Source organism: Alligator mississippiensis, chromosome 6, assembly GCF_030867095.1.
Source record: "Alligator mississippiensis isolate rAllMis1 chromosome 6, rAllMis1, whole genome shotgun sequence".
NCBI lineage: Eukaryota > Metazoa > Chordata > Crocodylia > Alligatoridae > Alligator > Alligator mississippiensis.
The window spans coordinates 2061176-2088748 of record NC_081829.1 but is presented as its reverse complement, the minus strand read 5'-3'; the positions used below and the strand labels follow the sequence as shown (position 1 = coordinate 2088748).

General features: G+C 53.4%; 1 protein-coding gene across 1 annotated transcript; it reads right to left on the bottom strand.

The window, feature by feature from the left end:
• Positions 1–2148: 2148 nt before the first annotated feature.
• On the bottom strand, positions 2149–27499 carry OPRD1 (opioid receptor delta 1). The gene is made up of 3 exons (XM_014604969.3): positions 27312–27499; positions 4538–4887; positions 2149–2871 (listed from the first exon to the last, which is right to left on the bottom strand). Exons 1-3 carry the CDS (start codon positions 27326–27328, stop codon positions 2339–2341), a joined length of 900 nt encoding a protein of 299 aa, XP_014460455.1. The 5' UTR covers positions 27329–27499; the 3' UTR covers positions 2149–2338.
• Positions 27500–27573: the final 74 nt, after the last annotated feature.

Genomic DNA, 27573 nt, shown 5'->3' with positions numbered 1-27573 from the left:
CCTTCTCGCATAGCGGTCGAGGGAACTGGCAAAAGCCCTGCAAAGTTGGCCAGCTCTCATCTCACGTACTAACCAAACAAAGCCCAGCCGTGAAAACCTGCACCCTAATATCCTGTCCAGAGGTGCGCAACACAGACAGGCTCCTGGCTTGGGCCGGTGCACGTTTAACCTATATCCTGTACCTGAATTGCAGAGATTCGGGTCGGGATCAGGATGCAGTGGTTCGAGCATGGCGTACAGCGCCTAACACCACGGGGCCGTGACCTGAACAAAGCGTCCAGATGCTAGCAAAACACAAATAATAATTATAGAGCTTGTGTCTGGTATTAAATGGCATAGGCACATGCAAGCATGGGTTGGCTATTCAAGGGGTCTTTCGGCGCTTTACAGAGATGGGTTGAAACTGGAACAGCAAAGGTCTCGCTACTGAGACAGGTGGCTAAGCACAGCAACAGGTCCCCTAGAGAGCATGTAGTCTCTCCACCCTGGATAGTTTTAGGTGAAAGTTATCCGAGCACTTGGCCAGGCTTGGTCCTGCCGTGAGCAGCGGCTTGGCCTAGATGTCACCTCCTTGAGGTCCCTTCCAGCAAGATTTTTCCGCGATACCAGAGATCTGATTTTCAAACGATCTGAAGACCCCAAGGGCTTGTCAGCAGGGGGATGCTGAGGAGCGTGGGCACAAGGGCGTGAAGTCAATGCACAGAAGTGAAAGCACGTGACACTTCCACGGGGAAGATCTTCTATGAGAATAAAGTGGCCTTCACTTGCTGTAGCTCAAGTCTCCTCTGAGCCCCAGATGGGTATTTAGGTGCCTGCAATAGGCACCTGCATGCTAGTTCCCATGCCGAACGGTGTGACCAGGGCCCCTAGCTTGGGGCTTGCCCTGGAGGGTTGAGCCTCAGGAGTGGATCTAGGCAAACACAAGGACCATTATGTAGCTAGTGGTGTGGCTTAGAGGCTGGCCCGAAAGACCCTCCGGCCTGAAGAGCCCCCGTTGACTGAAGAGGATGTCGGGCCAGGAGACTCCTTTGGGAAAAGTCCCTTAAAGAGGTTTAGCTTCTGTGTTTGGCATCCTTTGGGAAGGGCAGGAAGAGCTGTTTGAGAGCCCACCCTTTGCCCAAAGCTACGGCAGAGCTACAAGCCCGTTTCCTGGAGCCACGCGGTACTCGCAGTACGTTGTCCCACCCAGAGTGGCTGTCCTGGCACATGGTCACTCCCAGATCTTCCCCTTGCATGATCTGCCTGCAAGATTAAACCCCTTGGCCCAGCTGATCCACTGAAGCAGGGGAGCTGGGTGGATCCCGTGCGCTCTGCTTGGCATCGGGTAAGGCAGCAAAGGGCTCTGCAGAGAAAAGAGCGATGGAGCCCACGGCGAGCAGCCGTGCGCTTCAGTCCTTGTCAGCCAGGCATTGCCTCCCGACTGCTGCTCGAGGGGAGCTATGTACAAGGCGTGGGGGCCCGTGCGTGCTCCACTCTCCTTGCAGGGCTGGGGGAGGACCGGAGCAGCGGGGAGCAGGATGCATTGGGGCCCAAAGCTGGAACGGGAACGAAAAGAGACCAGGGCCCTCCCAGCCCAAAACCTCGTTGTGCCGTCGTCCGATCCAAAACGCTGTGATGGGGCTCTGAAGCAGGACCTGCTATGGCCCGGCGGCTTCCACAATGGGGTTTCTCTCCACCATTGTATCCTGCTGGTGGTGGGAGGAAGAAACCCTAAAGTTCGAGTACTCGAGACTTGGCTGCTATTGGCAGGTTGGCATTTATACCGTGGCTGGCCAGATGTAAAAGGGTGCCCGGATATTAGTATTTCATCCAAGAGTGACGCACGTTGGTGCAGGGGGATCTTCCAAAGTCCCTTCCAGCCTTACAAGCTATGAATGTATGAGTTCCCCCATCCAACCCGGCTGCATGGCGAGGGTGAGGGATGGTGCAATGGTGCTGGCACTACTGGGTTGCACAGTCCTCCACCTCCAGACGAGCTGTTGTGCAGACCCAGGGGTGCTTGAGAGATGAGCCTCTAGATCCTCCCATTCCCCGTCCTCCCTCAAGCCTTAGAAATCCTCGCCCAAGGATCTGTGGCTTTGCGAATGCCTGATCCAGCCCGGCTGCTTCGTAGCAAATCAAGCTGTTGCAATTGCTTTTTTTTTTTTTTTTTTGCACTTTTTTTTTGTAAAAAAGAAGGGAAGAAATCAAGTCCTACGCCGGTCGCCCTTCCTCCGACACCAGTGCTCCCCTTCCACCTCCTCTGCTAGAACTCCGTGGTGGTGACCTGCGTCACCTCCGAGTGCAGGTCCTCTCCCCTGCGCCCACGGGAGCCCCGGCGGTGGCTGTCCATGTCTAGTCATGCCGGCTTGTGGAGGGCTTCGGAGGGGGTGCAGGTGGACACGCGCTCCCGGGTGGTGTTCCTCGCCCGGGAAAAGCTGTTCTGCTCCATGCGGGAGCGGAAAGGCAGGCAGAACTCCCGGAAGCATCTCTTGAAGTTCTCGTCCAGGAAGGCGTAAAGGACGGGGTTGAGGCTGCTGTTGGTGTAGCCCAGGGCGATGCAGAAGTGCAAGCTGGCCACCACGTAGGGGTTCTTCTTGTCGATGTCCACCAGGGTCCAGACCATGACGAAGATGTGGATGGGCGTCCAGCAGATGATGAAGGCTGCCACCACCACCAGCACCATGCGGGTGATGCGGCGCAGGTTGCGATCCTTCTCCTTGGAGCCTGAGAGGAGACGCACGCTCTTCAGGCGCAGAATCATGAGCCCGTAGCAGATGGTGATGACCAGGATGGGCACTATGAAGGCAAAGATGAACACGCAGATCTTGGTCACCGTGTCCCAGTACGTGGGAGGGTCGGGGAACTGGATCATGCATAAGACCATCCCGTCTGTAGGGGAGAGAGAAGAGTAGTACCAGCCTGAATCCTGCCTGTTCCTCAGCCATCAGCTCCCTGCCCCATGCCTCTCAGTGCCTCCTGCCTCCTCAGGAAAGCAGCTGAGAAACCCTGCTATCCCCACTGGTGTCAATACACCGACAAGCTCTGGAGAGTCCAATGCCTTCAGAGCTGCATTTGTCAACCCCTTTGGTGCCAGCCAGCATTTCTAAAGCACTCACCTCAGTATTTCCTCGGTGCCCTTGGTTTGACTGGAGCCAGGTTAAGGAGCACCTTGGAGATGGAAGATTGCCCCGGGGCAAGGACGGAGGGCTCTTGTGTCCCGTTGCGGGTGCTACCATGGACTCATTTAAAGTCTGGCAACATGTTAAGCTAACCTTGGGTGCTGAATCAAAGCTAGCCTTGGGGCCCCGAGCTAGTCTTGGGTGCAGAAGCAAAGACCCCCCAAGCCCAAATGCCCGCTCCAAACTTCAGCACGGTCTCAGTGCAGGTTTTGGAGCTCATGCCACCTCTCACCATCTGTTTTTCCCCACCTGTAAAATCAGTCTTGCACACTATCTATTGTAAGGCTTTGTATTGCACACTGTCCTTGTACGCTTTTTGGGGGCAGGGGCACTGTGGTGTTTTCTGTGCGACGGCTGTGGGGCCTTGAGCGCTGATCTGGGCTTCCAGGTGCTACCGCGATGCGTGCACATGAGCACCTTTTAGCTCATGGCTGCACCGGATAGCTGTGCAGTGAGAAAGCTCTTCTGACCAGCTGTTAAAACCAGCCAGTCTGAAGGATCTCTGCCTCATTCAGTCTCTGAGATGGCTAGTTATAGCAGGTGTTTTTATGGAAATGGGGTACAATATCTTCCTTCCAAACGTGCTCTTATTCTGAATCGACTCAATCCGCATCTGTCCTTACTTTGGAAAATATGCGCTTGATTCTAAGTGAGCTTATTCCAGTTCCAAGGTAGATTTAAACTAATTTGGGAAAAGGCCCCAATTATTCCAGGATAAGAGAATCGCAACACAGAGTTAAACTCTGCAGGACTAGTTAATCCGGAGCAACTGCCCCATACAGATGTGCCCAAGGCAAAAGGGCAAGTGGGGAACCAATGAAACAGATAAAGCACGGGAAGGATCATGAAGGAGCGGTGGGTGGTTTTGTCGTACGCATGGATTTTGGTCTCCAGGTGTTACCGAGACAGAAAGGCTGCCTGGGATAATTGCCATCCTCAGTATAATGCCTGCTTTGGGTTTGGCAGCCAGACATGAACCCCCAGAGCCATTTCCATCGCTTTAGAGTCTGGAAGCCCCAAACACCATCGAAGAGACCAGGCAACGCTAAAACGCGTCGTGTGATGAGACGGTCCCTCTTCTGAAGACTTCGAGCTAAACAAGCAGACAAGTGCAGCACGTAGCTGTATTCCCATTCCCAGGCAGGGAATTGGGGCACAGCGGGAATCGGAGTCATAGGGAGACTATGGCAGAGCAAAAACTTGTACCTAAATCTTCCATGTCCCACCCAATGGCTTTAATGCCAAGCCAACCCTTCCTGGATGCTGTGTAGGATGGCATCTAAATGCTAGCTCTGCTATGGGAGAGGCGAGTCGGCTTGCTGTAAGCTCAAGGCAACACATAGGGCAGCTGGCGGGACATGCACGTATGCACTTGCCTTTAGACTTTGTGACAGCCATGATCATGATGGGCACCCCAATCACGGAGGACAGGACCCAGATGCAGACGTTGATGATCTTGGCCTTGGTGGGGGTACGGAAGTCCAGGGCCTTGACCGGGTGGCAGACAGCGATGTAGCGGTCCACGCTCATCATGGTGAGGGTGAAGATGCTGGTGAACATGTTGTAGTAGTCGATGGAGAGGACGACTTTGCAGAGCAGCTCCCCGAAAGGCCAGGTCTCCATCAGGTACTTGGCGCTCTGGAAGGGCAGCGTGCTGGTGGCCAGCGCGTCCGCTAGAGCCAGGTTGAAGATGTAAATGTTGGTGGCTGTTTTCATCTTGGTGTATCTGGGGGAACAACAGCAAAAGTGGTTAGATAGTTAGTCGGGCTTGCATTGCTGCCAAGTCTGCGTGTGCCGGAGCCAACACGGAGGGGCCCTTTCTGTAAGGTGACTATTAGAAGTGGAATGAAAACTTCCCATTTTAAAAGCCATACAAGGGTCTTTTTATCTTAACTGGAGATTCCCATGGAGATGGTGTGACACGTCAGTAGGCAAATGCATACAAAGCACGTGTCCCTATTCAGGCCTTGATTCAGCAAAATGCATAAGCACTTGCTTTAAACTTACATACGTGCTTACGTCCCCTGGACTTCGAATGTGTCCTAGGAGCCGCACCCTGTCGTGGGCAGGGCAGAGCGCTCTGTAAGCCATAGGCCAAGAGGGTACGTAGCATTTTACACACAGATATCACAGCAGATCTTCAACTCTAGTAGATCCTGGGTCAGTTGGGGAAAGGATTTAAACATGTGCCTAATTTTAAGCATCTAGTCCAGCTGAATTGACTTCAGCCATAGACTCGCAGCAAAGTCAGGCTGCAAGGGACCCCAGGAGGTCACGTCTACTCCAGCCCCTGCTCAAGGCAAGACCACCCCTGTTTGAAGAACAGTACCAAATCCTCCCCCCACCCCAACTTTTCCTTTTCCAAACTAAATAATCCCTGTTCTTTCAACCTTTTTTCTTCAGTCATGTTCCCCAGACCTCGAATCATTTTTGCTGCTCTCCACCGGACTCTTCCCACTATGTCCGCGTCTTCCTTGCAGCACAGGGCCCACACCTAGACGCCGTACCCCAGGTGAGGCCTCACCAGTGCTGAAGGTGGCACGAGCACCATTTCCCCTGACTTTGCATTTGTTTTAAGTTTCATTCAATTAATTCAAGGTTGTTTCTCCAGTTTTATCAAGATGCAGGTTTAAAATGAAGCACTTCCTATCTATCGCCCATTAGCTGAACAGGGAGGCATTCATCATTTCAGTAGCTGAGCTGGAGAAAAAAGCTTTAGGTCTGAGGATTCAGAAGAAAGTTGAGGAGATCTCCTGAAAATGCTCCCTTTCAAATGAAATCCATTTTTTTCCCCCTCTGCTCCACGAGAAGCAGCTGTGCAACCTGCTTCATCTGGCTGCTTTCCTTCCTTTTATCTCTCTCCAATTTTCTACTGGTTTAATCATTATGATCTTTTGCTTTGTTTTCGACCAAGCTGCATACAGAAATCCAGTCCATCACTGCAGGGAACCAACCGACCAGAAATACTTCGATTAAACAATAATTCTTTGCAATTATGTAGCTCCTTTCACCCAGATATATTGCCCACTTGAATGCAGCCCACAGCATTTTGATGTTAATAATGATTTCCAGTTTGGTAAAGGGAGGCACGGAGGACACCTTTCCTGGACCACTGAAAGCTGGAGTTTCCCAGTGCTTGGCAATATCCATTGAGACACTGGTGGACAGATTTTCAGCCCCCAAAATGTCCTGGATGGGCTAGTGCCTCTTGAAAATGTACCCCCTCGATCCTGGAATAGAGTCCAAGGAGTCCTGATTCCCAGCTCCTCGAATCCCTAAATACGCTCTTCCCCTTGTTGGAAAGTCTGGGCCACGAGTAGACTGGGTCCCAGGAAACTTTTCCTGCCTAAGAGCAGGGGGCCTGGACCTGATGATCGCATGAGATCCCTTCCGGCCCCTAACTATGAATCTATGAAACGAGGAGAGAGCAAATTACCTGGCCATTTTGATATCTGTGTGAGGGACGGGGTCTCTCCAGGACCCCTCGCAGACTGTGGGGATCTCTCAGGACTTGTATTTTCATGTCATTCTCTAAGGATGGGATCCCGGCATGAAATGTTCAGAAATACCCTTCGTTCCAGAGCCGCCGGGTTCCTGTGCGATTACAAAATCTAGCGCCCGAGCAGTCCGACCACCTCCAAGTTGGTCACGGTTCTCAACTGGGATCTGCAAAGGTCCAAAGAGTTGTGAAATGTTCCACAGTTTGAGCTATTCGTCAGCTGAATCTTAATGGCAAAATGTTCTTGGTCAACTTTCTTATTTAGTCTGCGGAAGAGAAGACCGAGGGGGAGTGAATAGCAGCCTTCACCTCCCTGCAGCGGGTTGCAAAGTGGATGGAGCTGGGCTGTTCTCAGTGGTAGATGACAGAACAAGGAGCAATGGGCTCAAGTTGCAGAGGTTGGATATTAGGAAAAACTTTCTCACTAGGAGGGTGGTGAAGCACTGGGACAGGTCACCCAGAGACGTGGTGCAGTCTCCATCCTTGGAGGTGATGAAGACCCGGGTGGACAAAGCCTTGGCTGGGATGATGCAGCTGGGGCTGGTGCTGCGTGGAGCAGGAGGTTGGACTGGATGTGACCTCCTGAGCTCCCTTCCACCCTCATTTTCTATGATTTTATGAAATGTTCCTGACCTGGAATTTATTTCTCCAGGTAGTTAGAAAGTCCCCAAGTCTGTGCAGTTTGCAGGCAAGCTGCACCCTGACTCGGGTGAAGCTGAGCAGCGGTGATGGGTGGTCAGTACAGCTCATTGCCTGGGCAGGTGTTGCCCCCTACAAGCATCTGGTTGAAGACAACTGTAACTCTGGGAAGGGCTGTGGTCACAGCCATTCTCCGGCAGCATGATGTTAAATGTTGTGTATTGTGGTTGGTTGTAAATGCATTGGCTGGAGGCCAGGTCGGCTGAACAGATGTTCCTTGATGTGTCCTACCACCAGATGCTAAGATGCTTCGGGGTGGGATGAGTGGGGTGGCGGCGGATGTCTGTTTAGTCTCCTACTAAAAAGAAGCAGTGTGACCTCTACGCTTTCTGCCTAGTGATGTGTGTCACAGCACGTGGACTGTTCCCTGGAGGGGTTGTGATGGGAGCCTTGGTATCTGGGGGACCCAGTTGCAAAGGGGCACTGGCAGCAAGTGGCTTCCCATCTCTACCGTAGTTAGTCCTAGCACGGGTAGACAGGGCAGAGTCAATGAGCCTTCCTCTCATCCCACAGGCCAGCAATGGTTCGGGGCCTTGCCCTTCATAGTTTCATAGGGTGGAAGGGACCTTACACATCATCGGGTCCAACCCCGCTGCGCTTGGGTGTTGTGATCCAGCACTGTCTGCTATAAAACGGTGCCTCCTGGCCTCCACCCATCCTAGCTGAGCTCCAGGAATAACTCTCTCAGCTGGCAGCAGTGGTAGGTTGTCTTAAAGGAGTCACAAAAGGAGGAAAGGCGACCTGCTGGTGCAGATGGCCCAGGGTGTGGTGCAGCAGGGCACGGGGGTGCTCTCTGCTTCCTTCTCTGCATCTCCTGGGAAAACCCTGGCATCATCCTGGAGCTGCCGCTCTTCCACTGGTCCCATCCCTTGAAACGGAGCTAGTGATGCTCTGCTATTTCATAAAGCATCCCTAAGGGTTGACCTGAGGTCTCCTGCCTAGTCCCTATCTGAGCTCCCTCCCCACAACAACCCTCTCCGTTACTCCCATCCAGTATGACCTGATGCTCGTAGCTGGTCTCCAGTCCTAATTGAGCCCTTCATTAGGAGCTAAGTGGCCTTGTTAACCACGTCGCGAGCGCACAGCGCTGGCAGCGCGCAGGGGGGGAAAACTTCCATTTCCTCCAAGATTGACTGGTTGGGATTCAGCTCACAGGCCTGGGCTCCAAGGGGGTTTCTCAAGCTGCTTGCGACCTCCTCTCAAGATCTGTGACTTGCCACGCGGCAGAAGAAAAACACCAAGTGATCTCTGCCAAGGCTTTTCCTCCAGAGACGTTGTGTCATTTCGGGTTTGATCCATGGTCGGTGAGGGGGAGCGCAGAGAGGCACGTTGCCTTGGCTTAATTTCAGCCAGGGGCTGCTGGTCATGTAGATGTTATTATTGCAAGGTGATGCTGAGCACAGCGCCGTTAATTTGTACCAGAAACACGCTGTTCTCAGGACAGGAGGCATCAATAACCCTAATGAGGGAAATGGGCTGTGCAGCTTTTTTTCCTTCCGTCTCCTTTTCTCCAGCTCTTTTCCCTTGGCATTTTGCATATTAGGGAGTCTGCCTGGTCTACACGGAGAAGATCCACGCGAGCACTTTGGGGCCCTGTGAAGGCAGGCAATGCCAGCAGCACTGTGCATTGGGACTCGGGAGACTTGGGTTGAATCCGCAGCTCTGCCTGGCTGGCTGGGTGCCCGTGAGAGAGCCCCTGCCCCTCTCTGTGCCTCGGTTTCCCCATCTGTGCAATGGGGCTAATGTTGCACTGCTATTTTGTGAGGCACCTTGAGCTCCCTAGATGGAAAGCACTGGAAAAATAGGAAGCAGGGGCTACTAGTGTGCTCTTCCACCCCTTGTCGGCAAGTCTTCAGAAAACAGTCCCTTAAAGTTGAAAGCCTAGCATCCTTTACCAGCGAACCCTCGCAGCCCCCGTGCTGAGCAGATAGCATTACTGTATTGATAGTATTTACCAAGCAGATGGCAGTAGAAGCACCAGCCCAAATCAGGACCTATTTTGTTAGACCCTCTAGGTCTATTCCAGCAATTAAGTGCCACAGTGCAACCCCGTTGCACCTTGCCCGAGTCCTTGAAAAGTTATTTTAACCTGTCTGCTTTCATAAGGAGGGTCACCAGCCTCTGGTGCTAATGAAGCCTAATGGAATAGGGTCATATTTAGGTGCCTAAATACACTACTCCAGTGATTCTGGATAAGATAAGCCCAGAGATTTCAAATGGGTGTTAAAAACACACTGCCTTATTTGTGGGCTTTTGGGGTTCTTTGCAACAAAAAACTCTCTCTGTTATTTTTCTGTAGTCAAAAAAACAAGTGAAAGCTAAGAGCTGGCATTTTCCTGGGGGGCTGTGAGTCTATCGAGGGGTGTCTCGAGTCTAAAAAGGTTGAGAATCGCCGCCCTAGCGTATGGAGCTGGATGTGGCGTGTACACATAGTGATGGCAGGTGTACGTCACTCATAGCACATCTGTATGTAGGTAGGTGTATCCGTCCTAAGAGAGTCCAAGGATTGTACGGGTGAGTGATGATACACAAGAAAGATGCCTTTTGTCATTGCCCTCCTGTCTGCACCGTGCAGAGAGAGTCGCAGCACGAAGTGGCTCAGCACTTTGGCCTGGGGATGGATTTTGAGCCCCTGTGCAGCAACCTTAACCAGCGCCTACAAAATCATGCTATGGTCTCACGTCACGCAAAAGTCCCGTGTCTTGTCTGGGTGGGAAAGCCTAGCGCAGAATCGAGGCGTGCTTCTCTTCCCATCTGCCGGCTGGGTCCCGGGAGCTCTCCGCTTCCCTGGGTGGATGTGGATGCCCGTCTTGATGCCCACCTTGCTGGGGTCATCTGACCCCAGTGGTCTTTCCTGCCCAAAGTGCAGGGGGCTGGACCCGATGATCTGTAAGGTCCCTTCCAGCCCCTAACGACTATGAAACGATGGACGTGGATGCTGCCGCTAGAGAGTGAAGGGGGTGAAGGAGCACGGAGCCTCCTGTGTCTTTTCCAGCAGGCACATCCATCCCATAGCGCGGATGGGGCAGACCGCAAGGGCAGCGAGGGGCTTCCCTGGGTGATTTCTTCCAGGGGCTTTGCTTTTGGCCCCTTGTGCCTCAGATCAGCACAGTGCCTTTGCATCCATAAGAGATGGTGGTCAGGAGGGGGCAGCAAAAGACTCCTGGGGTACGCACAGCTCACCCGGGTTGCTGTTACCCGCGGGGCAAAAAAGCATCCTTGGAGGGGGGGAGTGCCTTGCCCAGGGGAGGAGCTGCCACCTTTTGATCCAAGGCAGTGGCTCATGACCTGGGGGAGCCGTGGGACTGTGGGGTGCCACGAGATCTGTGAGACCCACCGTGCTAGGGTTGGCCGAACCAAACCACGCCACTGCTGTCCGTGCCACGGCGCCAGGCGGGTCAGCGCTAGTGTCCAAGGCAGCCATCGGAGCAGCAGCTTCGCTGTCTTGCAGATGGCGTGTACAAGCCCACCCCAAAGCACAGCCTGTCTGCAGGGCTCATGCAAATCCAGCCTAATTAATTAAAGAGGAGCGCGAGTGAGGATGTTCGCAGCTCTTGTCACCCGATGAAAGGCGCCTGAGGCCGTGACATTCAGTCCCAGATGTAGCGTCCGCTGACTTCACCGGCGTTACCCCAGGCATGACTTTGGCCCTGCCTGTTCTAATTAGCCTGTGTGCATGATGCACAATTAACACTTCGCTTGCTGGATTTCAAAACAAACCACACCAAGCTGGAAGCCAGTGGCCTAGCTACAGACTCACCCACGAATGGTGGAAAAGCCATAAATCGGATGAAAGGAAGGAAGAAATCTGGGTGATTTAATAGAGCATTCAAGCAGAGGAAAGACTTGGAGCCTGGGCATGTGCCGTATTTCTCTCCCAGCAGGGCGGAAAATCCAATCTGGGATTCCCCCCGCCCGATCACCCCGGGCAGAAAGCACGGCCCGTGACGGGAGGAGACGGACACGGCTCCCTGCTCCAGCAAACGAACTCGAGATGAGCAGGCTCGGAGGACAACGGCGGCGTCTGAATGAAACGCATGAGAAAGTGGGAACTGGAGCTTCCCAGAGGGGAGAGAGCTGATGGGTACGTTGGCATCGTGAAAGCCTCGGGCTTGACCGCGGACAGACGGAGCTGAGCTTGCCCTGGGTGGGGTGGAGTTGTGAGGGCAGATGGCTGGCAGGGGATGGGGTCCTGTGGTCCCTGCGTGCCGGGCGGGTGAGCAAAGGGCTTCCAGCCCATTCAGAAAGGAAGGATGATTTTAACAATGAAAACCAGGCTGGGCGTCCAAGGCAGCTGGCCTGGTTCTGCATGCCATGTGCTCATCAACTCCCAAGCGACCCCAGCACATAGAGACGTGGACGGAGAGGATGGATCCGGTCACATTTTGCATTTGCTTTGCTTGGCTTTAATCTGCGACAGAGCCAGGCGCTCAGCTGGTTCAAACTGGTGCAGCTCCATTGCTGGCAGTGGTGTTCGACGGCCCTGTTCCAGCACGGTCCCCCTTTGCCAGTATGGAAAGGCTGAGCATCGCCGGTTTGCTCTGCCAATGCACCTGGGAGAAATGGATGGGCCAGGATGTTTTTGGGGACGGGTGGGGAAAAAAAAGCAGATTTTAATAACGTCAGCAAGCTCTGCAGACTCGCTGGGGTTTTGCTGCCTTGACTAAAGCAAGCAAAACAATCCTCGAAGGTCTGAGTGTTTCGCTTCAGCGCGGTTTAGAGACTCGCTGCGTGTTCCCGTTCCCGGTTGAAAGAGCCGTGCAATTTTCGATGAAATGAGCTTGAAGAAAACATCTGAAGTCAGAAGAAAGTTTGATGGTGTGTTGAACCAAGCGTTCGCGCTCGATGCCGGCTCTCCATTTTGTTCTCCTTTCCGCGTCACTGAAACTTTCCAAGACTGTTTGTTTCAGATCAGCCCGAAACATTTTTCTTTCGTTTTTCGGGGAGAAGAAATCGGTGAACTGCATTGCAGTTTTGTTACGACTCCCAACATTTCCGTAAGCCCTTCCCACCCATGTAAACCTCATTTGTTCACCCGGTCAAGAAGCCGTTCTCCTGGGTGAAGATGACAGGTGAAGAAGGGCATCACAAGATGGTTTGGGGCAGATCGGGCATTCATTTACGATCCAGAATACCGCTAACAAATTCCCCCGCTGGCTCCCTGCGAGCAGCAGCCTGTGAAGACTAGAAATATTATCTTCGTTCTTCCCATCAATTTGTCTTAATAAATCCTCCAAAGTAAGGGTTGTTTGAGGTTGGCACTAGGGTTAGCTTTCACATAACGCATTTAAACTCCAGCTATAATTAGTCTTATATTGTGACAAAGGATTACAGCGATAAAGATACCGCAGTCATGGCTTCGGCTGGCACGGCACTAATTAATCATTCCTCCTTACTCACTGTGTATTGTACCAAACAAATGACTTTGCAGCCTTGGAGTTGAGAAGGAGCGAGACTTGGGGAATTCAAGGGGACGGGTGCTGTGAAGAGCAGGATGCGGCCCTTTGCCCAGGCAGGCCTAGAGCTGTGCCAAGAAGGGAATTGGGCATATCGGAGGCTTTGGGACATCTTATTTTTTTTACCTTTCTAGTTCCCGAAGCCTTGCCAGCTCTCTCGAGTCATGAGAGCAACCTCCGGGCTGCCCTTGGGCCAGATGTAATATCCCCCGGGTCGTTCCAGGGGTGCTCGAGCCCCGGCCTGGGGACACACCAAGTGCTGCCCATCTGGCCCACGGGGCAAAAATATGGAGCACCACTGGCCTGTTCCCCAGACTGGGAGCCACTGGGATCCACATACATCCCGCGCCCCAGAGAGACCGACATTGCTACAAAGCCCCGGTGATCTGAGTCGACAAGACATGAAGAGCAGATGATGGTCCCTGTTTCAGAGACGGGAAACGAATCCTAGTGAAGTCGGGCTGGAAGGGCTTTCCAGAAGTCGTCTAGTCCGCCCCCCTGCCCAAGGCAGGACCAGTCCTATCCAAACCACCCCGTACCAATCCACAAAGCGCAGATGGATGAAGGCCCAGATGACACGAATGCTGTGTGCAGAGCATGAAGCTGTCTATAAAAGCTGGCTCCAACTATGTGCATGTGATGCCTTTGGAAATCGGGGCCCAGGTGCCAGCCCCCCCGGTCCTGTGGCAGATCTGGGACCTGACCCCCCAGTTTCTTGAGCCCAATACCTTCAGGGCATGCCTCTTTTCTCATCCCCTCCTCCCTGGCAGGAGAAATTCTGCTCCAAGACGCCAGAGCAAACATCCCTTGTTGCTAAAAGTGCTACGGCTGCACATACAAGCACGCAGCATCCAAACCCGGTGCAAGACGCATTCAAAACCTCCCCGATTTCTTTCAGAGACTTGGGTAAACCCTCGTAATTAATGCTTGCCTCCTTATTGTTTCATAAACGCCCATCTTAATGCAATGTGTCTGGGCAATAATAATTATTCCACATTCGCTTTGCTCATAAATTACTTTGCTCATACATTACTGTAGGAAAAAAGAGATCTCGGCGAGTGGGAATGACCTGCACAACCCCGTGGGCCAAAATCGTCGGTGGTGGAAACTGTTTGACACTATTGACTTCAGAAAAGCTTAATTCACTCCCATCAGCTTTTTCTTTCCCCACTGCAGGGTGGGAGCATAGAAACCAGTGTGTATGTGTATGGCCACGTGCAGCTGAACCAGCCTGCCCCATGGCTTCAGTGGGGCGTGGAAAGATTAAATGGAAAACAGGTCGTACACGGACGGGCACGTGGCTTTTTAAGCATCATCTAGGAGCAAATCCGGCCTGTCCAACCCTACCCTAGTCTCCATTTGGGGGTTCCCCTCCACTGATGGGGGAAAACGAGATGTGGGGCTCCAGGAAGGACCAGGACCTTGGAGTTGTTGGGACACCAATGGAGTTGCCATCACTTGAGGCTCTCCCAGCCTTGCAGAAGGGCTGGGTTAGGATCATGGGCTACCCTACGGCTGCATTGGGGCTGTTCCCAGTCCCCTTCCCAGCGCCCAGTCCCTCTGCAATTCCCAGTCCCCTTCCCAGCTCCCAGTCCCTCTGCAAGGGCCAGGTAGTAGGAACGGTCTTGCTCTTCGGTGATGTCTGCTGCAGCTTATGGCAAGCCTATTGCAAGGGCCTGTATGCATGCTCATCCCCCATCCCTACCCCACCATACGGGGGCCCTGAATTAAGCAGCTTTTTGCCCAGACCCACAGCTTGTTCCCTAGGCAGCTTAGCCAGATCTCTCCCCGAGCAGCAGCAGCTCTTATCGCAGCACGATGAACACGTTGTAATGACACAGCCTTTGCCACGGGGGTTTTAAAGCTCACGGTCTGCCAGGGCCATGCTTCAGACATATCAATGCTTTCCTTCCCAGCGGCAGGGGCTGGTGGTGCCCTGGTGTCATCCTGGGCCCCATCAGGTGCAGTCCTCGTGGCATGGAGAAAGAGGATGGTGATGATGGGGTGGATGAGGGCTGTGGGGCTCAGTTAACATCACAGTTAGTCAAAGACAGGGTGGGTCTTTGTTCAAATTGGGTGGGAATTGGGTCTGTGGTGCTGTCGCTGCAGCGTGGGCAGGGTTTGGGAGGGCTGTGCTGGTCCGTGCAGTGGTGGGGAGGTGAGCGATGATCAGAGAGGTCGTTCTCAAACCCAGCTGCGGTCTGGTGGCACCGTGCCAGTGACAGTGCACCACGAACATGCAAGATTTGGGGTGGGAGGGTTGCTTGAAGGAGACTGAAGTGGCCTCGTGCCTCTCTCCATGGGGCTGGGTCCTGGACCTGCCCCCAGCTCCTCACGCCCCATCACCAGGCCTAGCAGTGCTGCCGAGGATGCATTTGGAGGGAGCTTGCCGAGTCTTTCCCATCCAGGCATTTTTATTGACTTCCAAACAACTGCACTGCTTTACCCCAGCTGGGGATCCGGCGCAGTGAGATCTCCCGGTCCCCCCTTCCTGGGGTTTCTGCCCTCTGGTAAAAACCCGTGTTGCCATCCTGCAATTAGCTTATAAATGCTAACCCTCTAGTGCTCCAGGAAAAGCAGGTCATGAGTGCCCCTGGCTTGTCACCGCAAGGATCCCTTCCCACCCTCCAACGCCGAGCAAAGGAGTTCAGAGGTTTAATGGAACGTGTTCCCGTTCTTCGGCTAGTTAACCCCATCCCTTTCCTAACGACGTGAAGACGGTGCGAGGATTATCCAGGCAGTCGAGATGGAGAGCGAGGCCCTGAGCGGCATTGCAGAGATGCTCTCCAGCCAAAGGGCCGGCAGGAAACCCCGGCACAGACCAACCCTGCCGGGACCCTACGTGCTTCCTTAGGCTGCAGAACGGTGTGAAATGATGGGGATGGGATTACAGGAGCAGCCAAAAGCCTGAGCCCCGTGGTGCTAGGGGCTGCACGTACAGCGGGAGCTGGCTGTGCCAGCTTCCTAGATCCTTAGCGAGCCAGCCTCCTTATCTGGCAGTCTAAATAGGCAGGAGAAGAAGGGAAGGATGCTTCTGAGACGGAGAAATGAAGTGACTCAGCTGAGGACCACACGAGGGGGTTGGAGCAGAGCCAGGAACTGAATCCATCTCCATCCATCTGTGGCTCTTCAATAATGACTGACCATCAGTGCGCCGATAGACTCCCTCCCCGCCGCTGTCTGAGTGACTCACACCATTTAATGGTTTATTCCCCTGCGAGGAAGGGCGTGCTGCTATCGCCGTGGCGTGGAAGGGAGCCGGGGCGCTGTCTGCCCCGGGGAGCTGAGGCAATGCTGCTGCCCCAACTTGCTCCTGAGCAGCAGGCTTGGAGCTGGGGGGAGATCAGATTGATTGTATGGATGCAGTAAGGCATGCGGGCGGGTGGAGGCTGCCCAGAGAGGTGGGGGAGTCTCCATCCTTGGAGGTTTTTAAGGCCGAGCTAGGCTGGGGTGATTTAGCTGAGGGTGGTGCTGCTTGGAGCAGGGGTTGGACTGGATGTGCCCTCCTGAGCTCCTCATTGTCTATGGTTTTATGGGCCGTGGGGTGCGCACGCAGCTGTGACCGTAGCATCATAGCGGGCAGCTCCTGTGTCCTTTGCCCCTGACATGTTCCTCCACGTGACAGCTCTTGCCCCTCCGTCTCCTGGGGAAGGGGTGTCTCGGGACAGACGGGACGTTTCGCTGCACCCCCATGGCTTGGAGTTACCTCTACCTCCTCTTGTCCACAGGCACGGGGCAGGGGCAGCTGGTGGGAAACGGCATCGCTGTTTCCATCGGCTGGTGATGGACCGAAGGGTCCTGCTATGCCAGGACGGCACTGCCGGTCCATCAGTTATGCCGTGGCTGGAGCAGGCTGCTGGCTCACCCTGTGCCCTCTGGCTTGTGTGATGTCTTCCCATCCTGCTCGTGCCCTGCCAGCTGGTGTCTTTGCACCCCGAAGCCCAGCTCAGAGCAGGGGCCAGCTCCTGAGCTTGCTGCCTCAGCATCTCTGTATTATTCGCTTGCTGCGTCACTTGGACACCCGAGGAATGGTGGCAAGACCGATCTGAATCAAGCCCACGAAGATGAGAAAGGCATCGTGTACTCGGTATCCTCTCCCCACCCCCCCACAATGCTTTCTGGGGGGCTCAGGTCTTCACGGTACCTGGTGCTCCCCCCCCCCCCCACCTCCAACAGGAGCTCGGCTCCTGGCAGGACCAGGCCTCGCTTCCCCTTACTCTGCATCTAGATAAAAATGACCTGATTTTTTTTTCAGAATAGTTGCTCCCCTTTGGAAATTCTCTGTCTTGGAAACCGAGTGATTACTTCAGCATTAAGTCACATTTATTTCAGAACAGAGCGCCCACATGGGTAGTTATCCCAGATTAGCTGCTGTGGAACAGCTTATTTCACGGCAGAGAGGCCGATCGAGTTCCCCCGGTAGAGGAGCTCATAGCGATTAAACAGGCACCGTGCGGCCGTCATGCCTCGTATGGCTCAGGTGTGTATGAAACCATGGGGGAAAGTCTTGAAGCTGAAAGAAGATGTGCTGAATATGAACCGGGAGATGATAAAATGCCAAGATTTCTGCTTTTTTAGATCTTCCATCTTTAATCCTCCTTTGGCAACTTCTGCAACAAAGGAGCAGTCTGGAATATTTGTACGTGCGCGACACTTCATTAGTCCCCACGTCACCTTTGGGATGGATGCTACCAGCAGGCTGTCTCTGCCTAATGCTGTCCTCTTGATTAAACAGCTGTAATTGTCACTTGGTTTTTCCCCCCAAGCGGATACAGCAGCTGTCACAAGGAAGGGCGTTGTGACTCGAGGGGATGTGCTACGCAAAGGGAGCTGTTTCCCCGGATGGGTGCCACGCTGCTCGCCGAGCTGTTTGCCATTTGCAGAGAGCGACGGTGCCGGTGCGACAGGGCCTGATTCTGCTCTGGTCCCCAGGGGCAAGTTACTGGCTGTGAATTTATATCACACCTGCCACTCCATATTAACTGCCAGGGTGATGCATCTAGCACGCATTTTGCCAAGCAAAGCTCTGGGCACCTTACAGGAAGAGAACAAAATAATGCGTCATTGCCTGCTCCAAACGGAGCCTGGATTTTGTTTCTGTTGTCCCTCCCTGGTGGGACTGGGGGTGATGCACGTGCCTGGCTTTATGGCAGGGCTTAACCCCAAACCCCCCGGCATTTGCTCTTGGCTGGAAGGAAACGTCTTGCTGCAAGAAGTGGAGAGAGCACTTGGCAGATAGGAATTTAAATCAGACCCGCCTCAAAGTCCTGCCTCTAGTGTCTGTGGAAGTGGGACCCACTGACCCCTGGGTGGTAGGGCACCCTGATCAGCGCTGGACAGGAGGAGACACAGCCCCATCCCTTAGCCACTGGGTGCATCTACACATGCGCTTCAACGCGCATTAGCCTAATTTAGTGCACGTTAAAGCATCGCAAAAACCCTGTGCTCTTTAGCTAATGTGCATTAAAATAAGCTAATGCACATTTTTCTAGTACCTCACAATGGAGGGACTTGATTTAATGCACATTACCTGACGCGCATTACTTGAACGTGTGGATGCACCTTGTGGGTCCAACACCTCCTGGGGAAGAACGACAAGACTCCTCTTTGCATCAGTGCAGCTCTCTTGCCGTCAGCGGTGTAAACAGGATGAGGATCAGGGGTGGTTATCTGCTGCTTCGCCCCTTCTTTGGTCACTCCTGCCTGGCCCAACAGCGTCCTGTCCTGACTCCAACGTCAGCCCTTTGCTCTCATGTCCCACAGGCGCCCATGGTGAAGCAAAGGATGAAGCAACAGCTAATCAGTCCCCTTGATAAGTACTGGAGTGATTATGCGTGTCGCTTGCCTATATGGTTTGGACAATCAGGATTAGATCTTGAATTTTCTAACTACTTTACCCTGGGCTGAAACAGGCTGCATGACTAATTACACGTCCTAGATTGCATCAATGTACAGCAACTATGTGTCTGTAGCTACCATGTGCAGGGGGCTGTATTGTCTTCCAACTTTCAATAACTGTAATTTTAGCATTTCCTTAATAAAGCTTTTCAATCCCCATGGGCTCACTGAGTCAAGGGAGCGACATCAGTGAATACCAACGGGGGATCGGGCTCTTGGCTGAGACCTGTGGGAGCTGACAGGGGTGGTGGGTATCGGGGAAAAACTTGCTTATCCAACGGGGCCTTGGAACAAACACTGGTCTCATCTCAGTATCATGCATTACTAGCCGTCTCATTAAGAGGGCATGCATGCAGACACATGGCTGGGAGAAATCCCTTCCAGCAGGCAGGCCGGTTTGCAGAAATCCTACAGTGCTTTGGAGCCTGGCTGAAGTCTGGCCAATCTACAAGGTGGAAGTGGCTCCTTGCTAAACCCTGGCTTGTGCCCGGGCTAAGGACAAAGAGCTTCATTTGTGTGTAACACTGACTCCGTAGGAGCCAGGTCAATCCCCTTCTCTGTGTTTCTGTACATTGAAAAGCTCGTCTAACTTTGATCCCATCCATGCAGCTGGGGCCAATGAAAGACATCACCTGCAAAAATCCTTGCCTCGATACTTAGGAGCGTTTTAAAAGGCAGATGCTTTGCGAGCTAATGGAGCACAGTCTGCTCGAGCCATCAAAATATATCATGTAACTTCATCGTACGACATGGATAATTGACTGATGGACTGGAAAAGACTCTTCACAGCCATTACGGGCTGTTATGTTAATCCGGCATCTGGGAGCATTGTGCAGTGTCATGGGCCCGGCGATGTGTTTATAACTGGAGCAGCACTTCCAGGCCTTCAATTAAGCAAATCTTGGTATTTTTGCTGTCATTTCCCCCTTGCTTCTCTCAGGACTCTGAGTTTTTTCATTGTATTCTGAGAACATCACCCGCCAGCTTTCCTGGCTGCGCGAATGCAAATCTGATTTTCTTATGCAACAGTCGCGGATCGAGTGGACTATTGCACGGCTGACCACGTGCCTGCACATGTCAGTGTGCCCAGGCGTGTGTGTGTGTATAGGCATCTTGTATGCATATCTGCACATGTGTGTGCATGGAGGGGCTCTGACATCCAGAAGGGACTTCTCTGGAAAGCATCCATGGAAGATGCTGGGTATTTAAATAGCTAGCAAGTGAACGTGATGCATCTGGACAAGGATTTCTTCAGACAGATCTCTATGGAAGCTGTTAGGAGCCTCCTCTGCAAAGGACCCGATACAGCAGTGGTTCTCAACCTGTTTAGACTTGAGGCCATCCTGCAGAGATTCAAGGAAAATGCCAGCTCTTAGTTCTCACTTTTTTTGACTACGGGAAAATAATTGAGCAGTTTTAATGTTGCAAAGAAGTCCAGCTGTGGATTTCACTTTGAAATCTCTGGGTTTACCGTGCAAATCAGGTTTGCAAGCCTAAACCGTGCTACTATCGTGTGGCAGCCCGCGGCACCCTTGAAAGGATAACGAGGCACCCTGGTTGGGAATCTCTGCATTATGGGCCGAGGGGGGCTAAGGGACCGATCCTGGCTAGACTCGCATGCTTATGTAAGGGAGCAAGGAGCCTTTGCCCTGTGTACAGCCCAGGTGAGCTCGGGCAGTAGCAGTGTCCGCATGCACTCAGTTCATCACAGAGACTGCTTCTGAAGTGACCCAGAGCCCTAAAGAGACGGTCGATGGGCTCTGAGTCCCTAAAAGGGGTAGGGTAGGAGCACAACCCCAGAGGTAGCGAGCAGGGCCTCCCTGCACAGGGGAAAGGTGCTGTCTCCTGTTTAAAGCGTCTCTCCCGTGCACTGGGAAGCTGAGGCAGACGGTTTGGATCCATGTCCATATGATCTAACCCTAAGCCAGGATGGCAGCTTCTGGCTGCCTAGAGCACCATCCCCCTTTGGGAGATGCTGCAGCCTCCTCCAAAGACTTTCAGAAAGCCCAAAGCAAGTCTTAACAACAGAATAGGTCTCCGCACCGTGCTGCCAAGGCCTCCAGCTGCTAAAATCCATTAATCCAGGGAGCAAACACCTTGAAGCCGCGGGGTTGAAAGAAAAACACTAACAAGCCCGGTGTGAATCCTGCCTCTGTAAGCATCGGGCACCTACAGAGGCAGCGTGCATCTCCGCCAGGAGCCCGTGCGGTGGGTAATGGTAGCAGACGGTGCCACTTACGCTCCGGGTGCGCTCAGGCGAGATCACGAAGTTGCAAAGCGTGTCAAGGGCTATTTTGCCAGCGTAGCATCAAGGCAGTGGTAACTGCAAGCAGCAAAGCCACGTCGTGAGCGGTGCGTGCAGGAGAATTTCTTGATGAGGCTTCAAGCCCCCCCGGGCTCACGTCGCAAAGCTCTGGTCTCTCTCTCTCTCTCTCTCTCTCTCTCTCTGTGCACCTGCATTATCCTGGTTCCTGTCGGGCTCCTCCTCTGCGTGGCAACTGCTGGGCGCCTGCAGTCAGTGCTGCTTTTTCCAGCCTGCTCGGTCCTGGCAGCGATGGACCCCAGTGCGTCGCACCCCCCCGGGCCTGCCTAGGTGCCTCTCTGCCCTTGAAGCTCTGTCAATGCAGCCGGGGTGGGTTGGGGCTGCCCTGGCCCTGCTGACCCCCTCCAGTGCCCAACCTGGGAACCTGCCACCGTCAGTCATGCGTGATTGGCGTTCTTCATCGCCCACGAGGCTTTGTGGAGAGGACATGCCTTTGCACTGCCCTCCTCCAGTCTATGCATCCAGGCATCCCCACCCGTGGCTTCAACAAATCTGGGGGGTGGACGAGGTGGACAGCAGGGGAGGCACAATCCCCCCGAGACCTCTGCTATGCTCTCCTCCGCAGTGCAAGCTCCCCTGCCCTGCCTCATCCTTGCAGCCACCAGCCTGGGGGGCTGGATCCTGGCTCCACGATGCTCCTCCCTGCTTCCTTGGGTGTGCTTGTTCACCCAGGTCTTGCGCCCTGGGGAAGACCCTTCCCTACCCTCTTCCTCCGGCAGCCTCCCACCTGGCCCCACGTGGAGACTTGCTGTGTCTCCATTGCAGACCTCATTGATACGGCGAGCACCATAAGCACCTGGGGCTGGGGTGTTGCTTCTGCCTTCAGCCTCCTAGCTGCACATCTGGAGCGACCCCATTCACCAAGCACTTCTCTCTCTGCAGCTGAAGCAGGATGTGGCCCAGGGTCTGAAGGGACCACGTCCATGCTTTTAACTTTGGGGCCGGATTCCCACGTGGGGTAAGCTGGAGCTACGCCGAGGCAGATGAGCTGAGAATTTGGCTCACAGGTGCCTTTGATTTGGCAGCTGGTTTCAGCAATAAATACTGCCCAGAGGGAGGAAGAAAGAAACTGTTTGGAAGCAAGCATATCTGAAACTCTCAGTAAATAGGTTTGCAGAGGCACACTAAAGCTAATTCAGTTCTGCAAAACACTTCCAACATGTCTGGATGAAGGTGCAGGAGAGAGGGTGCCTTTTCCTTTCTTGTGGACTGAGCTCATCCTGGCCTGTAAATGAGGTGCCAGATACCTTGGTGCAGGACTCTATGCATGATGCACTTAAGGTGGAGGGTCTTCGGGTTACAGGTTAGCTAACGAGTAGAAATGGAAAGGATGTTCCCCATATGCTACAGTCTGCTTTTACCGTGCCCTTCCTGACCAAACTGTTCTGAATCAGCAGTGGGTATTTACAGAGCTAATAACACACATCCATCACGCTGACACTCGGGTGGATTTCTCTAGCTTAGCTTTCGTGCTTCTATTTGCTTCCCTGGACCTGCCCCAAAGTCAAAGGATGATTCCCACTGACTTTGGATTGGGCCCCGTCGGACCTGCCAGTCGCGTCGTTTGTTCCTTCACACACATGCATGCACAAGCACCCGAGCCACAGTTGCAAAGGTTAAAAACCCCTGACAAAAGCAGGTTAAAGATCCCATAGATGCAGATGTGCCTCCCAGTCTTATTTTGCTTCCTAAGATGCATTTGAATTGCATATTAGTTTGGCTGTGAGCAAGCTTAACCATGTGCTATTTTACCTTCCTTTCACAAGCAGGGGCTTCCCAATGCCGTACTTTTCCCAACCCCAGTCCCTTCAAAGCAACAGGTAAAAGACCACCTTGGCCAAAAGCAGTGGGAGTGTTTTCAGGCGCAAACAGAAGTGCAGCACCTGGGTCTAACTCATGGCGCGTCACAGAAAGCACCAGGAGTTAGACCGATCCTCCCAACCTAATAGACGTTAGCTCGTCGCACAGCTTTAGCTCAAGCCAGATCAGAGCCATCCTGCTCTCACTGAAGTCCGCCTGAGTTTTGCCATTGACTTCAGTTGTTCAGGATCAGTCTCTAAAAACTCCTGCTTTGTTTTATACCTGATGCAGGAGGAGGAATTTGTCCACTGAAAGATAAGCTAATGGACCTGCTAGCTGAGGTGCGCCGAGTTTGACCGGACCAGAGTCGGTCAGGAGATTGATAAGCACAGGGTCTATAGCACATTTGCAGTCCATGTTTAATGGGTAGGTTTAGTTCCCCCGTGTGACTCATACCATCTATTTCTTATGCAGTTCGATCCAGGCCAGAGTGACCTTATGTGATGGTTGCTATGTACTGGTACCGAGTCTGCCGGCAGAATATCGAGCAAGCTGAAAACAGCTAAAACGCGGGATTTTGAGCAAATGCTGCCCTGTTGTGTTCAATGCCTCTGCTCGCCAGCTGCAGCTTTGTCAGCAGAGTGTGGTTCTGCTGCCCTGCCAGGACCTCGTTTGGGGAATGGTATCATTTCGCCGCTGGGATTTTTAACCTTGCAGAAAAGCAGAGGTTTCATAATCGCCACTGAGGCTGCAACAATGCTGTTCATTAACCTCCTGGAACTTCACAGCTTTCCCTCATTTCCATTCAGCAGCAGGACAAGCACTTCAGACTGGCGGGGAGGGATGGGGGTGCCACGCTTTCGTTTTGAAAGCTAGGCTCTGGCCCTGTCTCTGCTGTGGTGTGCAGCTGTGTTGGAAATCATGAAATCAAAGCGATGTGGAACGAGGCTCTGATTTTACAGCAGCTTGCATTATTAAAAAACCCTCTTTGGTTCCTACCTCTGCTTGTTCTCCATCACTGTTGGCTTCTGCATACGGTATAATGGCATTAATAATAACACTTAGGCAACGAGCTTCTTGTGAGTGCCTCAAAGCATTGCACAAACCTTCAGGAAGCCTCGTTATGCTCCGTGCTGTTGATATTATTACTCCATTTTACAAATGGGCAATGAACTTGAACCTGTCCTGCTTTAGGAAAGCCCCGTAGATGCCCAGCTGCATCCTTTTTTGCTCATGGGGCTCGTACCTGGCAGACTCCTCAGTCTGATTCTACTGCCCTGCTAAGACCTTGTTTGGGGAATGGTATAATTTTGTCTTTTGGATGTCTAACCTTGCAGAAAAGCAGAGGTTTCACCAGCTGTAACACTCTGTAAAAAGTGGCAGTGCCAGCCAGAGACACTTCACTCTACAGAGTGGATTCAAGTGCCCGGGTCTGGTTTCTGGGTCTATCAGAGAGACCCCAGAATAACTTCTGGCCTAGTGGTTTTTACCTGGCAGCCCACATGCATCCGAGCAGGGGCTCGAACCTGCAGCTCGGGGGAGCGCTGTGACCCGCTGGCTCTCCTGTCTTGTCGGAGCTGTATTTAGTTGTCTAAGTACATTATTTCTTCACGTTACTACACTCACTCTTTCCCCAAAAATCAGATTGAAAGTTGGGGTGCCTGTCTTAGATGGGGAAACTGATTCTGAGCAGTTTGGTTAAAAGGAAAAAAACCCCTTTCTTCCTTCCCAAAACATGGTGGGGGGGGGGGGGGGAGAGATATGTACATAAATGTGGTAATGAAATCTTCCTTGGGCCAGAGAGACAGGCTCTGTAGCCAGTGTCAAGGCTGTCTCTCCCCTGGGGCTGTGGGATAGGGAGGCTCAAACCCCTGCTCCAAAAATCATAGCTCCCAAGGCAGCTTTGTGCTTAGAGAGCTGAGATCTGGGCTCTTCTACTGAATCCCTGGGTGACCTTGGGCAAACTGCTTCATTACTCTGTGCCTCAGTTTTCTTACCTGTAAAATGGGGATAAATCTTAAGCTGAGCAGGTGGAACACTTTGAGGTGCACAAGTGAAAAAACCCATTTAAGAGCTAAAGACTATTAAAATATCTGAGTGGGGGGTGATGTAGTGCACAGCTTATATCACCCAGCTTTCGGTGTTCAAACCTGGCCTTTAAAAGAGGAGATAAAGCCCCAGAAAGGTGGAAAGCCCTCTTGCAGCCCCTTGTACAGCACCTTGCATGTGAGGATGCTGCTCCAGGATTCAGACCCCCGGCCATTATAGGGATACTCTCACAAATAGTGATAATAGCTGCAGTAAAATTCACCGAGGGTTGTGACGGCGCGTTTGCTCCCTACGTGTTCTCGGTCAGGCCGATCGACCTGCTCATGGTGCGAGTCGGGGCATCATCCCCTGGCCCTTAGCGTTGTGATTTCGTATGGCTGATATCAACGTTACGGGCTGATGGGAGGCTTGCAACGGGAGGGAGATAACGGCCCAGTGCCCATGGTAACTACAGCTTCCCATGCTCTTCCCATGCCAATGCAAACTGTAAGGAAGCAACCCCTGGCCTTTCCTTGCGGGCAGCTAGGAGTGTCCAGGAGGACAGCAGACGGGGGTGGGGGGAAGAAGACTACATCAGGCAAAAAGCCCTGGGTGACTGGGTGGATGAATGAGAGCAGGGAGAGCGTGATCTCGGGAGAGACGCTGCAGACTCGGGGCTGGATTCTCAGCCAGCAGCGATTCCACTGCAGTCAAAAAAAAGTTACACCAATTCACACCAGCTATGGATCTAGCTCTACATTTCCAGCACCTGGTTTGCTATCAGCTCCACTGGGCTATCAGTCAGAAGTCAGTGGAAAAATTCCCATTAACTTCAATAGGCTTTGGATCGGGCGTCTAGCTGGGAAACTGGCATCCGTTCCTCTCCTTTGGCAAGAAATCATGCCCCTCTCTCTGGCTAATGTTAGCTTGCGCCTCAGGCCAGTCCTCAGGGGGAGATCTGCTGTTATCTGTGTCCCTGTCCTCTGCTAAGGGAAAATCTCCACTTGCTTATCTACAGGGTGTTTTATTAAATAACTGTAACATAATGCCGGGGCATTTCTGTCTCTCCGGGAGACTCCGTCAGAACAGCTGTTATCTGATAAGGATTTTGAAATGTGTTGCATGAGAAAAGAGTTGGGGCCCATGATCTTATCTGCACGTGTCAAAAAGAACAAGGATCTCTATTCTGGGTTGTGCAAGGATGTTTGGGGGTCTCCACCAGAGCCCATCTGAGAGGGGGCTGCATAGTCAGCTCTTCGTGGCTTGGAAACCATTCTCTGCAGAGGTTCGGTTTATCAGCGGGCGCAAGTTAGATTAGCTCTGTTGGCTTCGATGGGGGAAGCGATGCCCGCTGAGAGATGCGACCTCTTCCCTCTGCCCAGCCACAGCCCAGCTGTGCGATGCACAGAAAATGCCACATGTGAGCAAAGCGCTTTCAGCCTGCATGTGGGCAGCGCCGGGTTTCACCCCCTTGACATACGCTGGCATTGAGGGGGACGGGCCGTGGCTTTGCTGCCAGACCTTTTCAGTGTGCTGCCATTTCCCCGGATCCCAACTTCTCACCTCTCCCAGCGCTGCACACTGTGCTCACTAGGACCACACTGCTTGCACACTGCCTCCTCGACTCTAGGAACCACAGCAGGGGTTTGTAGGCATGTGCAGCATTTGGAATCAGTGGTTTTAGGGGTGCTTTTTGCTTCCCCTTCTCCTCCAGCATGCACAAGTCTGCACGCGCGTGAGCACACACACACAGTCTTTTCCTTCCTTCCCTCCCTCCTGCTCTGTGCTTTGCTCTCTCTCTCTCTTTCTCACACACACACACACAAACCCTCAGTCTGTTGGCAGAGGCTGGCTCCCCTCTTGCACCAATGCTATCCCACCCCCACCCCGACTCTCTGCTCTCACCTGCTGTCCTGCTGCACTGTTCACACCAACACACACACTGTTCCTCTGTGCATGCACTATCCCTGCATACACTGTTCCCGTGGACACGAGCACACACACACACACACACACAGTCGCTCTTTTGAACGCTAGCCCCACTGTTCTCTTGCATACGCTTCACACACGCACACTTTGCACACACACACATGCATGCACACTTCTCTGTCCCCCGTGCCATTCCCGAATGCCTGCCCTATCTGCCCCCCTGCCCCCTTTCTCTCAGCCCTGTCCTGCTCGCACACCGGCTGGCCCCCGCATCCTGCCTGCACCCCCCCCCGCTCTCTCTGCAGTCTCCGTCTCCCCCTCTCTCGCTCACCCTGGCACTCTCCACGTACGCTTCTTTCCACCCCCCGCGCGCAGGCTCTGCTCGCCCTTGTCCACCCCCGGACACGCGGGCACGGGAAAGCAGCAGCGGGGTCTCCATCCTTGGCCACGCTGAAGACCAAGCCTCGAGTAGGGCATCCGGTCCCTGGGCACCCGGCGCGGCGCGGCGCGGCGCGTACCTGACGATGCCGTACATGACCAGGACGTTGCCCAGCAGCCCCACCACGCACACCACGGAGTAGAGGGCGGTGATGGCGATGGCGATGATGATGGAGGTGGCGTTCTTGGCCGGGGTCCCCTGGGTGCCATTGAAGCTCTGGCTGGGGAAGGGGTCCAGCTCGGTGGCGTTGGGGCGCTCAGCACCCGGGAGCGTGGACAGCTCCATGGGCTGCTCCGCGCTCGCAGCCGCCGCTACTGGGCAGCCGCCCGCGTCCTCCTGGT